The sequence below is a fragment of the Bidens hawaiensis genome, unplaced genomic scaffold (assembly GCF_021521415.1).
Source record: "Bidens hawaiensis isolate Kalapana, Puna unplaced genomic scaffold, B.hawaiensis_p1.1 tig00026238_1, whole genome shotgun sequence".
Classification (NCBI taxonomy): domain Eukaryota; kingdom Viridiplantae; phylum Streptophyta; class Magnoliopsida; order Asterales; family Asteraceae; genus Bidens; species Bidens hawaiensis.
In genome coordinates this window covers 79163-93241 of record NW_027494230.1, presented here as the reverse complement: position 1 = coordinate 93241, position 14079 = coordinate 79163, and the positions used below count along the sequence as shown (strand labels likewise).

Here is a 14079-nt window from a genome sequence, read left to right as displayed (position 1 = left end):
GCCATGTTTAAACATTAAAAGGCAATTCAGACAAAACACAAATGCATCGTTCATCAACCACAAGCGCTAGATATGCTCGTGATTTTCAACGATATTATAACCCTAGATCTTACTAAGATGAGTTAGTGAATCTTCAAAATATAAGTACACAACAGTAGATAAATTTGTCACTTTTGTGCCTATAATAAACGAAAAATCTCGCCAGAGCGCCATGCATTCGCAATTCGTCAAAATTGCGTTTCTAAACTATTTTTAAACAAGAGTTAACACATCTTGATAAACAAAAGTAAACCTACTTGAACCGCGTATAGAAGCAAATAAAAAGCTTTTCTCAAAAATAGGCAGCACGTTTACAGAAGAATGTTGCATAGTTAAAAGAGTAATGACCTATATTTACTAATTACTCTAGATACCCATATATTCATCTTCTTACCTCACTAATATTTACCAAAAGCTTGCCTGCTAGTGAAAAACAGAAAACTATCTTACACATTTTTTAGAGATGATTAGACCAGATATCCAAAAAAGTTGAAACTACTGTCTTTATATTATATGAAAGCCCAAAACTATGAAACAAACAACAAACAAGTCTCTTTTTCCAATAAAATATACCTTAGAATAATCTAACTTAACAGGTGAATCCACCTCCTTTAACATCTTTAATTAGTCCTGAAACTATTCTGCAAAAAGAAACAATAATATTCAAATATTTCAAATTGGGTCCCCCATAAAATAAGTACAAACTTTGGTACCTCAATTAGCATGCAACAAAGGACCTCATTTTGAAATAAGAGAAAAAACAATAATATACACCACTTTAAGCTGCTATCCTTATTGCTCCTATCTCATCAATATTTGAGTTCTTGTGCTGCAAAATTATTAATAATAAAAACAAGGAACTCGAAAAAATCATAAAATGCAATATAAATGCTTACAAATTACCTTACTTTTCTTCTGTTTGTGAATGTCATTAACATCTTCGTTTCCATCATGCTTCCATTTCTGTAACGGTTAAAATAAAGTAACACCATTAGATTCTCGAATATATTATTATTAACCAAAACTAGCATTGATCTAACCTTGTCATGATGACTGCTTTTATCCTTCTTTTTTTCTTTGTCCTTATCTTTACTTCGGTCTTTATGTCGATGCTTATGTTTTTTGTGCTCTTTGTCCTTTTCTCGGTCTTTGTCCTTGTGTTTTTTATGCTTCTTATCCTTGTCCTTTGATTCACTTCTTGATTTTCCAGCTATAGTAGGCATCCCTTTCTCGGACTATAAAACAACACACATTATTATTATAGCAATATTGTTCTCACAATCATAACAAACACATTAAATATTAATTTAAATTGAGCAAAAACTTGTTTGCAGATCAGCACAGCCCAGCTGGTTTTCCCCCGCACTAAAGACATGTTTTGCTTATGAAACCAATTTACGGGTGTGCATGGACCCGTTTTGGGTCAAACCGAACAAAAAAAAAATCAAATTTTCATTTGGGCTTGAAATTTTTGAACTGAAATAATTAACATGGGCTCAACTCTTTGTGTTAACTAATGATTAACTGATTATTATACCTTTGGACTAAAATATTGGGATTACGGTACTTAATAATTCTTATAAAGTACATGACTGCATTCAAATATAAAAATGGAAATAAATACATTAGGTTCGCTTCGGTTTTTTCAATTCTTTTAATTACATGCAAAACCGAAAGCAAACCAAAATTAAGCCGGTCTTGACCAAACTAAATATATTATTTTTCTTTTTTGAAAAATCATATTTAACACGTTAGAAAGCAGCAAACATAAAGGAATATCTTACAGATGGGAGGTCAACTGGTGTGGTCTCCTTAAGCTGAAAGGCTTCGTTCAAAGTGTGTAGATCAAACGGTTGTATACGAGTGTTTGTTGTATCTCTAGATACAGATGTGTCATTAATAAGCTGATCTAATTGCATCCCTTCGCCTTTTCTAATATCTGTGTCTCCAACAATATCATGAAGGTAATGTGTATCTGAAATCGACACAGGAAGTGACTTCTTGCAGAAGAACTCATAATGAGGTAACAATTTATAATAACTTAAAAGATCCACAGCACCCGTCAACTCCCTCGGCCCTACATTATCAACACCAACAAACAGTCATAAAAAAGATACAAAAAACCATTAAATCATTTAATTCAAAACAAACTTTTATTACATCACAGCATACCTTTTCCAAAATTCTTTGTTTCAGGATCCATCAATCGCAATCACGAGTGAGGATGTTGTATCATTATCAATTGAGAATTGATAGAATGTGCATGGACCTAGATTTGAGACCGCTGCGTATCAAACACGGTTTAGCATGATCAAGATTCAAGTGCACGCGAAAGTTTATTTACACAAAAGCATCAAGGTTTCGCGTGAAGAAAGGGTTTCGTGTACAACAGTAATCTGCACCTATATTTCCACCCGCAACATTCACACATTCGTGTATGTCAAACACAGTTTCCCAAGATCAAGCGCACGCGAAAGTTTATTTACATAAAACGTGGTTTCGTGTGAAAGCTTAAAAGAAAGTATCTAGGTTTCGCATAAAGGGTTTCGTGTGACATTCCACACGAATGTACAAATGTTGCTGGTGGAATTATAGTTGCCAGCTAGTATTGCACACGAGAACCAGGAGAGGCATAAATGTAATTAAATCCTTTCTTGTTTTCGGGGCTATAAATAAAGCTACATACTTGTAGTGAGGGTGTGGATCTTCATTGTAAACATTTCATGCAAATTTCATTAAATATAATAAATGTGAGATTATTTACATCATTTGTTCTTCATTTATACTTGTTGATTTCACCATTATTACATGAACTTGTAAAATCCAGCATTAAAAATCCATAATCATACAGATCATTTATTGTTTAATTCATTCAACCCGATACTTCACATACGAATCATAAATTGTGTGTAAAAAAAAAGAAATTTACTCACGAAACAAACAAATTACAAAAACATCAACAACTTAAAGCGTATGACCTTAAGAAATGTCAAATGTTAAACGTATGACAAAACCTAAGATCCGGTAACAAAACAAAAATAGGAACTATTTAATTAACCTTTTAACGTATCCAAAACATTAAATAATAAACCGAACACGAACAAAAAATTCCGTTCGGCTAGCTATTCATGGTCGTTTTCAACTTGTTTACAATCCTAGATAAGAAACTAAAATATAACTCTTTCATGAACCTTTTAATGTACCTAAAATAGTACATAGCAAAACAAAGCACACATAAATCATGCTCTCATAAGTCATAAGTCATAAGTCAAGTCAAACAAAAATAACTGAAAAAAAAACATTAAGCCACACTTCCAAATCCCAAATAAAGAAAAAAAAATAAAAAACAAAGAATAAAAAAAAAATTTTAAAAAAAACCCAATTTTTCGAATCTTACAATCTATCAACTTAAACACAATAAACCCAAAATCAAAATTTTCAAATCCCCAATATTCAATCAACCAAATCTCCAATAATCCACACTTAACCAAAACTCAAATCACATTCAAATTGACTCAATTGAACACCAGATTCGGCACTAACAAGCACTTAATTGCACTAAAACTTAGCATTTAAGTAGAATCGTGTGAATCGTGTAATTGTAGCAATAAACTGAAATTGAAGAATCGAGTAATGCGGAGAGGTTAAAGGTACCTGATTCGGAATGTGTGGAGGTTGAATTTGGATTGAATTGAGGTTAATTGCAGTGTGGGTTATGGAATTAATTAATGGTGATTTGGGGGTTTGTCGAATAAACCCTAATTTGTGTTCGAGAGAGATGATGATGTTCTGTCAAGCTGCTGACGATGGACTATTTATAAGCGGATGACTAGTCTCCGAAGGGTAAAACCGTCATTACCTATTAATTTATTTTTGTTATATTTTTTTAGTTTAGTTAATATTTCTATAAATAACGAAATACATTTTATTTTGTTACGAAAAGCGAAAAGGCCCAGTATCTCACGTGTAAACCTATCATGTTTAGGGTTATGTCCAAGGTTGACTCATTGACCGTACCCTGTTATGCATGGGAACCGGATGAAATTCGTAAGCTTAACCTGGAATTAAAGTCTTGATCCATCCCTCCACCAGCATGCGCCGCCACTTAAGGAGGGCAAGCCTCTTAGCACTAAACCAAATTGATATTTGGTAATTTTAACTAAACAAAAGAAAATCATATTTAGTATTTTTTTAAGTGTTGTTTGTAGATGGGTTTATTTGTCTTACCGTAGGAAGAGTGAACCCAGGTATTATTCTGTTATTTATGGTTTTTCTATCGCGGTTTGATATTCAGTTTCGTTTGAAGTATGTAGCGTTGATAAAGAAATAATGGATCTACAGCATTGATATCGCCTACGATTTGTCAATCCTGCTATCTATTGTGTTCTTGACGAACTTATTAGTATATATGGGTGAGAATCTACTTCTAAACTAAACACATTGTAGCATAATGATCTCTAACATGTACGGTCCATGAACGTATTTTTCATGGTATTATGAAAGCCTGAAAACTAAAAGTAACTTAAGAGTATTCCAACATGTGTCATATAATTATACGAGTGAGTTTTTAAATTATATGTTATGGTTACGAGTGGTTGTGAATAAAGGTAAAAAAAATGTTATATGGGAGTTAAATTTGGGGGTACATTGTTTATAACGTATAATTTTTAAATATTTTATGAAAGTGATTATCAGTAAAGAAGAGAGAAAATATAATAATAAATGTATAAAAATATATTATTTAATTAAACACAAAATAAAAAATATAGTGATTTTTAGTATATGTATATATACACTGACATATTCAAGTATGCGCATGCATGTTGAAAAATACATCAAAGGATTGATGTTGTCAAAATAGCAAAATTCCTGGAATAACTGCTATCAATGAGTATTTGTTATCAATCGTTATGGTGATAAAAAAAGAAAAAAAAGGTGATGAAGATTTTGTTTAACCTTTTTACGTTTGGTAATTAGTACCAGATGAAGCTTGGTGGCGCAAGCGTGATTGGTTCATTTAGTGGCATCGGATTTGTTCATATCTTTTTTTGTTTTTTTTTAGATATTTTTGTATTTCTTATTTGCATTTTTAGATATTTTGTTGTTTTCTTTTATTATTATTTATGTAATTACGAATGTGATTGTCAATATCTTTTAGATTTTATAGAATTTGTTTGCTAATTGTAGAAACATGAAATGAATCTGACCTGATCCAAGACGATGTTCCTCGGTGTTCGAGATAAACGAACCACGACTTCATCTTCTTCTCCGGTAGCTCGAGATCTGCAATGGCTTTTGGGGGTGTGGAGGTGACTGCTAAGAAATCTCGAGGATCTCTTGTTTACAGACACAAAAATGGTTATGGTGGTGGCTCTTATTGAGAGCAACAACAACCCTTAATAAGGAGGTGGAGACCTCCTTATATAGGGAGCCTCATGGCCACCATCATGGTACCCTAATGGGCCTAGCCCAGTTAGGGTTACCTCCACAAAACCCCCTCAGCCCAATAATATTGTATTAGTCCATATAATAAAATAAGCCAGACATAATAAATTAAGGTCGTAAGCCGGGTTTAGTACCATACCCCTACAAGCCCCCCAAGTCCAGTGTTGCTCCTAGGCGTGCAAGCGTTTAGGTGGAGCGCTGGACTTCATAAGGTGTGTTAGGATATGAGGCGGTTTTTTCCCCTTTCTTCGGCCTTGTCTTTATTGTCTTTGAGTTTTGAGAGGTTTTCTCCATGATGGAGACATGTTGTGATCCTTATGATAATAATGGTGCACTGGCATGAATAAGATATAGCACGCATCATAACAATAGTGGCGCGGGGCCTGATAAAAGATAGAGTGCGCATCTCGATAATAATGTAATGCAACTTGCGCGCGAGGCAGCTTACAAGCTATGAAAAAAATGAAGCTTGCGCGCGAGGCGACTTACGAGCTATAAAATAATGAAGCATGCGCGAGTTGCGGCTTATGAGCTATAATATGATGATAATGATTGGCCCACAAGGGCCTCTTCTACGCAGGATGACTATCCCGGCTTGTCTTCAAAATAATAATGGAGGCACAAATGTCCAGATAATAATAATAATGTCATAGGTGCTTGCGCGACTCGTAGCCGAGCCTGCAAAAATATATAAACTAACAATGGATGTATTACAAGGTTCCCATCCTTGGGCGAATTATGAGGTGTGCCCAACCTACGTTGGCGCGTGGCCGTTTGGGATATTATTAGGCTCCCGACCTTTATGTTTGGCGCGTGGCCATGTGGGATATTATTAGGCTCCCGACCTTTATGTTTGGCGCGTGGCCATGTGGGATATTATTAGGCTCCCGACCTTTATGTTTGGCGCGTGGCCATGTGGGATATTATTAGGCTCCCGACCTTTAAATATGGCGTGTAGCCGTATGGGTTTATGAGGATTCCCAACCTTTAAGTTTGACGCATGGCCGTATGGGTTTATGAGGATTCCCAACCTTTAAGTTTGGAGCATGGCCGTATGGGTTTATGAGGATTCCCAACCTTTAAGTTTGGCGTGTGGCCGTATGGGTTTATGAGGATTCCCAACCTTTAAGTATGGCGCGTAGCCGTATGTTCTGCATTAATATAAGCACAATTTTTGTGCCATTTCATGCGAATCTTATATACTCATACTTTTCGTTTTGTTTTATTTTGATTGTTAAACCAAAATCAATATAGGCAAAAAGTTTGAGGTTTTGTAAAAACTTGTGAAGTAATTCACTTACTTGAGGAATTTGTAACCAAGCATGTGCTATTGTTAGCCTTCTGGGATTTGGCCGCGAGGATTCCACGCTTCCGACACGAGTGTTCCGTGCCTCTGACGCGAGAATTGTTTTCGCTTTGCCATGAGAGTTCCACGCCTCTAACGCAAGTGTTCCGCGCCTCTGACGCGAGACTTCTTTCAGATCGCGGAAGGTTTCCTTGTTATACTTGTAGAGGGGGGTAAATGTCAACAGCTTAAATCCTTATTTTGTTATCATAATAAATATGACTCAAGAGTTGAGGGGGCTGTTTTTGAAAATTTGGAAATTAATTCCTCCATCAAGACTTTGTTGTCACGTGACATGTGATGATACTGACAATGCTTACGTTGCACTACTGACATGCTATAATATTATTTATTTAGCTAACTGTTTCTTGTTCGAAGACCCACAAATTTGTAAGGGATGTCGTGTCGGAGCAGAATAAGACCTCCACCCCCGTTTGTCGATTTTAAAAAGTTGTGTTGCGAAGATGTATGCGTTCTTTAGTGATCGGTGTTGGTCTAACGGAGTGTTGATCTGCGGTGCGCGCATGCATGGAGGCGGAGTGGTGATCCAAGGTCGCGTATGCATGGCGGCGGAGTGGTGATCCGCGGGCGCGCATGCATAGCGGCTGAAAGTTGAGCGCGTATGCATGTCGGGAGTTGAGCGCGCATGCATGGCGGAGAGTTGAGCGCGCATGCATGGCGAAGGGTTGCGTGCGCATGCATGGCGTTAGAGTCTTGACCCTCAGCACTGCGCATGCATGGCGTCGGGGTGTTCCTCCGACGCGGCGCATGCATGGCCGGGAGAGTTCGTCCGCAGCGCACTTGTATGGCGTCGGAGTGGTGATCCGTGAGTGCGCATGCATGGCGGCGGAGTGTTGGTCCGCGGGCGCATGCATGGCGGTGTGTTGTGAAAATGAGTAAAGGACTTAGAATATATTTTCTTGCCTGGCTCCAACTGTGGAGGTGGTGTGGTATTTATATTATTAGGGTTTCCAATGATTGGGCTCAGACCCAATTAGGGCCTTTTTGGCCTCCTCCTATTGCTTCGCGCCACGTGTACTTAGGACACCTAGTGCTTTTTCATTGATTATTCTCTGACCAAGGTATTTTACCTGACCCATGTGCCATCACGTGGTGGCACATGGGCTTTGCTGAGTTGTCCACCCTTCATTGGCAGCTGTCAACATCAGCACATTCTTTATTCCTTAAAAGATACCTTCTGGAAGGTTGTCTGATGAGTACAATCATGGTTGTCCTTATCCTGATTTGGATTAGACTATTGTCTCATTTGTTGTGTTGTCCTTTATGCGCCTATCCCGGGGATGCGCAAGGTCTTCTCTTTATTCTCACGCGCAGATGTTTCATGCGCAGATGTAATATGCGTGAGCATGTGATATGCGTAAGCATATGTAATATGCGTGAGCATATGTGATATGCGCCACGCGCAGATGTGATATGCGTGAGCATATGTGATGCGTGAGCATATGTGATGCGTGAGCATATGTGATATGCGCCACGCGCAGATGTTTCATGCGCTTTGCGCATAGGTTTTGGCTTTGTGTCTTCATGACATCCTGATTTCAAGCCTCTTGTCTATATCTTGTGGGTTGACCCGCCCCGCTCGATGTTAAGGCGGGTGCATACCCCTTCAAGCCCCCCCAGTCTAATGTGTGTCTTGTCTCGCGCGAGCGAGGTAAGATGGGTATTAGACTTAATAGTTTGCTTTTTTGATAGGGCTTGTTTTTTTTTTCTTTTTCTTTTCTTGTACGCGCGTTGCGCGAAATTCCATCCCTTTGGTTAAAACGAATCGTCAATGCATGTGGTTGGTTGGTGTTGACATGCATCAGAGATGGAGACGTTATGTGTCAGACCTTCGTGTGCTCGGCGCCAGCGCGCATGCGTGATGGCGCGCTGCTGCTTCATGGCGGTGGAACTCATGCATGGTGGCATGCACCATGGCGGCCAGATGGTTATCCGTGGTGGCGTGTACGCGTGGTGGCGCAATGACATTACGCGGTGGCGAGATTCACTTGTCGTGGCGCGTATGAATGTTGACGGAATGTTAATCCGCGACTGTGCGCATGTATGGTGGAAATGTATTGAACCACGGTGGCGCATGCGTGGTGGCGATGTATCGAACCGCGGTGGCGCATGCGTGGTGGCGGCGTATCGAACCGCGGTGGCGCATGCGTGGTGGCGGCGTATCGAACCGCGGTGGCGCATGCGTGGTGGCGGCGTATCGAACCGCGGTGGCGCATGCATGATGCTTGTTGAATATAAGGTATGCTTACACATTGAAACTTGAACAAGGTTGTAAGGAAATTATTTTTACTTAATCCTTAACAGTTGTCATATTTCAAGTTATTTTGCGATATTCTGAATATGCTGACACGTGCCTTGGCATTTCATTATTCCTCTTTTGCGCGACGTTATCGTGCATTTATTATAGGGAATTATGAATGAGTTTTTTAGCCTTTACGTGTCAGTATGTGTTACTCTGCCTATATCCATTATAATCCCATGCGCGGCCCCGACCTGAGACCTTAACAACTATGCTTTGGCATGTGTTTTACCTTAGTTGTGCTTAGGTATTTTTATGGTCCAGCTGCGCAATACGTAGGATGGTTGTTCTGAGTAATTTGAGCTAAGGCTCATATTATTGGGCTAAGGCCCTGACGTTTTAAAGTTAAAACTCGTCAACGCGTCTGAGCTTGGAGCTCGCGCATGTATGTTTTACTTCGTTTTATTTTTAGTTTGAAGTCAATACAATGTTGTTATATTGCTCAAAATTAATAAAGGGAAGTGTGAAACATGTATGCAAAAGGTAATAGAACGCATTAGTTTGGTGAGGGGAGTCCATATTCTTGGTAAAGGTCTGTTAGGCTCTCCGCCGCCTTCCTTCTTGTCACCTTCTCCGCGATTAAGAATGTCTTTTTGGGGTTGGGCGCGCATGCATGGCAGCAGAGCGGTTACTCGCGGGCGCGCATGATGTATGAAGGCGTAGTGCACTATCAGCAGCGGCGCGCAAGCATGTCGGTGGAGTGCAACATGTGCATGGCGCGTATGCATGGCGGCGGTTTGTTCATCTGCGGAAGCGCATGCATGGCGGCGTAGAGTTGATCAGCGGGACACGCATGCATACACGGTAACGCGATGATCCTTAGCTCGCATGCATGGTGACGTTTTGAAACCCATCGGCGCACATGAATGTGGTCGGGTGCTTACCTGCGGAGCTTGCAGGTGACCCGCCTTGGTCAGAGTTTGTTATGTCGGAGCACGGCGCCCATGAATGGTGTCGTCTTCCAAGCTCATATTGTACTATTTTTGACCCGCATGGGGTCGTCTTCCAACCCGCATGGGGTTTTGATCCGCGGTGCGCATGCATGGCGGCGGAGCGGTTACTCGCGGGCGCGCATGCATTGAGGCGGAGTCTTGATCTTCCGCAGTGCCCTTGCATGGCGGCAGAGTGGTGACTCGCGGGCGCGCATGCATGGCGGCGAAGTCTTCTGCGCAAAACCAAAGGCACGACCCACATGGTGGGTTTTTGCGAACGCGCATACATGGCGGTGGAGTCTTCTGCGCCAAACCAAAGGCACGAAGTCTTTCAACCCACATGTTGGTTTCCGTGGGAGCGCATGCATGGCGGCGGAGTGGTGACTCGCGGGCATGCATGCATGGCGGCGAAGCGATGACTCGCGGGCGCGCATGCACGGCGTCGGGAGTGTTGTTCGCTGGAGCGCACGTGATGACGGAGTACTGATCTGCGATGGCGCACGTGCGGCCATCACATTTTTCCGCGATGGTGATGGCGCAGTATATGATGTCTCTTCCATTTTGAGGATGAGAGAGTTAGATCTGTGATTTTAAACCTAAAATCCAGATCTATAACCTAGATCTAGATCTTTTTCAGCTTCATTTTTGCACAGATCTGGAAGCATCTTTTAGATCTATGGATCTTTTTGAGCTTTAATAGAACAAATCTTGAAGCATCTTTCTGTAAACTTCCAGATCTGGATTTTTCTTGGGAGAAAGAAAATCACAGATCTAGAATAATGGATGAACAGATCTGAGAACCGAGACGAAAATCGAAGGGTAGCTCGTTGCCGTCCCACGGATGGCGCCAATGTAGAAACATGAAATGAATCTGACCTGATCCAAGACGATGTTCCTCGGTGTTCGAGATAAACGAACCACGACTTCATCTTCTTCTCCGGTAGCTCGAGATCTGCAATGGCTTTTGGGGGTGTGGAGGTGACTGCTAAGAAATATCGAGGATCTCTTGTTTACAGACACAAAAATGGTTATGGTGGTGGCTCTTATTGAGAGTAACAACAACCCTTAATAAGGAGGTGGAGACCTCCTTATATAGGGAGCCTCATGGCCACCATCATGGTACCCTAATGGGCCTAGCCCAGTTAGGGTTACCTCCACAAAACCCCCTCAGCCCAATAATATTGTATTAGTCCATATAATAAAATAAGCCAGACATAATAAATTAAGGTCGTAAGCCGGGTTTAGTACCATACCCCTACACTAATGCTATGGTATAGTTTAGTGATTGTAAAGTAAACTAAGAGTGACTACTCATTCTTCTTACGGATAGCCATTTGATTTTATGATTTTCGAATATGCATTATGTTCTTAAATGTTCTTTATCAGTCTGGGTGTTCTTGGGTATTTATATTGTGATCATATTGTGTTGGGATTTCTCATCATACACTACTTATAAAACGCAACGGAAGTTATTGTTATTCAAGCCAAAAATCTGTCACTGTAATCCAGATGCAAAAAAAAACAAAGAAACTTGATAATCAATTGATGTGTTATTTATTATACATGATTTGCAACCATATTTCACCATTTATATAGCATTTTCAAGGGATTAGACCCCTCATCTAATTCTTTGTGAGTTTGCATAAGTAATTACGAAGAAATCTATCAGGTGTGGCTAGACACAATCGTGCAAGCATTCTGTCACGACCAGTCAACCATGTCATTTCAAGATACCTGGATCAGGAGTCAAAGCACGTGTCGTGCCCTTATCAAACACGTACCAATCTATGGGGCATAATTGTGAAGTTTGGTGACCAGAACCGAAAACACAAACAATAGTTTATATCATAAGCTCGAAATATTACAATTCACAATTCTTAATAATATAACCCACAAACTCGGGTATATATACTAATTTAGTCTTGAAAACCTAATTAGATTATAATACAAAAACTTATCATACTCAAATACTAATTAGTAAAAACAAATATGAATAATTAATAAATAAATTTCTTATCCAAGTCATTTGCTCGACTGGTTAACCAAGTAATTTATTAAATGTAAATCAAGTAATGGGTTCAACTTGATAAACGAGAAACCAACCAATCATAGGCTCGATGAGTAGACTCAACCTGCCTCATTGACTCGAGGACGAGAATTAAGTCCAACAAATTGTGTGCCACATACAACATGCCTAAGCGGGCATAAAATTAGACGATGCCCGTTCATGTTGAACAAAAGCAAGGTTAGGTCGACATCAAGTCAATCAAGCCACGATGATACCTCCAACTTGCATGGCTGGGCCAACATGATTTACCCATGTCACGATCGTGCTTACCTAATCAACACGAGTGGGCCGACAAAAATCTAATGATATAAGACCGTGCTTTCGAGCACCCCCGTGCTAGACCAAGACTGACAAATCATATCGATAATGACAAATCCTCTTTATTTTTATAATATCAGTTTGGTATTATGTATTTATTTATTTAAAAATGATAAATTTCTTCAAAGCTTAAAAGTTAAAACTAGTCATGGACTCATCATTGCCGTCAATCGGACACCTTTTTAAAACACGATAAGACCAATTAGTTAAAAAACATGATACACGATAAGATTTGTTAATTCTTCTTATTGGTACATGAACTTAAAAACGTGTAACTCATGTTTGGCACTTGTGTTAAACTCATAGAACACGAAACTACATACGCCCAAGCTTATTATATAACTAGTTTTTTTTACCCGGCGCAACTCAAAACCCCAACGTTGAAACCCAAGCGTTACGATGGTGAATCGACACGAATTCGGTGGGTATCGGTTGCGTTCGTTACAGTATAGACATCGTTAATTTGAGTGTTAAAACCCAAAAAATTAATGCGTCAAATTAACATGTAAAATGCACAAAAATATTTAAAATAATGTTTATTTCGTCGGCAAACCCGGGCGGTGGTAAAATCCAAGCGTTATCTGTCCTATGTCGTGCACAAACCAATTTAAAACTCAAAACCGGTTTGGGTTAAAACCGGTTCGGTTTGGTCAACAAAAGTCAAAACCGGTTTATGACCGATTTCGGTTCGGGTTGAAACCAGTTTCTTACCATGTTATGATCGGTTTTGGTTCGGGTTTTGACCGGTTTCGGTTCGGTTAACTAGTTTGGAACCAGTTTTGGTGGAGAAAATTACAAACCGGTTCCGAACCTATGTTTTCATTTGGTTCCAAACCAGTTTCTACATAATCGGTTTCGAACCGGTTCGGTTTCGGTTCAGTTTCGGGTGTCGATTCGGTTAACCGGTTTATTTGCCCACATCTAGTCCTAGGTATTGAGGCGGTAACTCGACACGAATTCGATTAGTTTCAATTACGTTTGTAACTAAACAGGAGCTAAGAATGGAAAAAATAATAAAAAAATTGAGGTGGACCAGTGACCAATTGGAAGGGGAGGGGGGGTCGGTGAATTCGGTTGACTTCTGTCAGGTTCGTTTTTGTACCAAAAGTAAAAAAAAGTTGACTTTAATTTGGTCGGTTTTCATTATGTTTGTTATGTTACCTGAACTAAATAGAAAAAAATTCACAGATTAATAAGATGTCATCAAGTGGCCCAATAGGGCAGTTGCACCCCAATGGTGGACGCGCGCTTGGGGGGGGTGTCAGTCGGTAATTTGCGTGTTGTTAACCCGAGCGTTGTCGGTCATGGACGTTGAGGCGGTGCGTCTAGGCAAATTTGGTCGGTATCCGCCAGGTTCGTTATGGCGTCGGAACTTAAAAAATGACATTTCCTTGGTTTCCATTATACTAGTGATGGTAACTCAACTAAATAAAAAAAATAAAAAATAATGATAAAATTCATGGACTAATAAGATGCCGCCAAGGGCCACTTGCGGGGACACCAATTTGGTTGGTTTCGGCTACATTTGTCATGTTATCAGAGCTAAGAAAAGGATAAAATATAAAAACTAAGTGGACCAATGGGGTGTCGTCGGTTGGTAAACTCGGGCAAT

The 14079-nt window shown here is 39.9% G+C and overlaps 1 protein-coding gene across 2 annotated transcripts; it reads right to left on the bottom strand.

The window, feature by feature from the left end:
• Nucleotides 1-765: 765 nt before the first annotated feature.
• Nucleotides 766-3823, bottom strand: LOC143573201 (mediator of RNA polymerase II transcription subunit 19a-like). Of its 2 annotated transcripts, none has more exons than XM_077058140.1 (6): nt 3694-3823; nt 2212-2323; nt 1824-2116; nt 1080-1274; nt 943-1002; nt 766-868 (listed from the first exon to the last, which is right to left on the bottom strand). In XM_077058140.1, exons 2-6 carry the CDS (start codon nt 2240-2242, stop codon nt 818-820), a joined length of 630 nt encoding a protein of 209 aa, XP_076914255.1. In that variant the 5' UTR covers nt 2243-2323; nt 3694-3823; the 3' UTR covers nt 766-817. The 2 variants fall into 2 exon arrangements, with proteins under 2 accessions (XP_076914255.1, XP_076914256.1); XM_077058141.1 differs by having other exon boundaries at nt 768-868; nt 948-1002.
• Nucleotides 3824-14079: the final 10256 nt, after the last annotated feature.

Excerpts from the sequence above, each read along its gene's own strand:
- LOC143573201 (XM_077058140.1), bottom strand. The coding sequence starts at position 2,242 with ATGGATCCTGAAACAAAGAATTTTGGAAAAG. Across the intron at positions 1,275-1,823 it reads CACCAGTTGACCTCCCATCT|TCCGAGAAAGGGATGCCTAC; the intron begins GTAAGATATTCC and ends GTTGTTTTATAG. Across the intron at positions 1,003-1,079 it reads AAAGCAGTCATCATGACAAG|AAATGGAAGCATGATGGAAA; the intron begins GTTAGATCAATG and ends TAACCGTTACAG.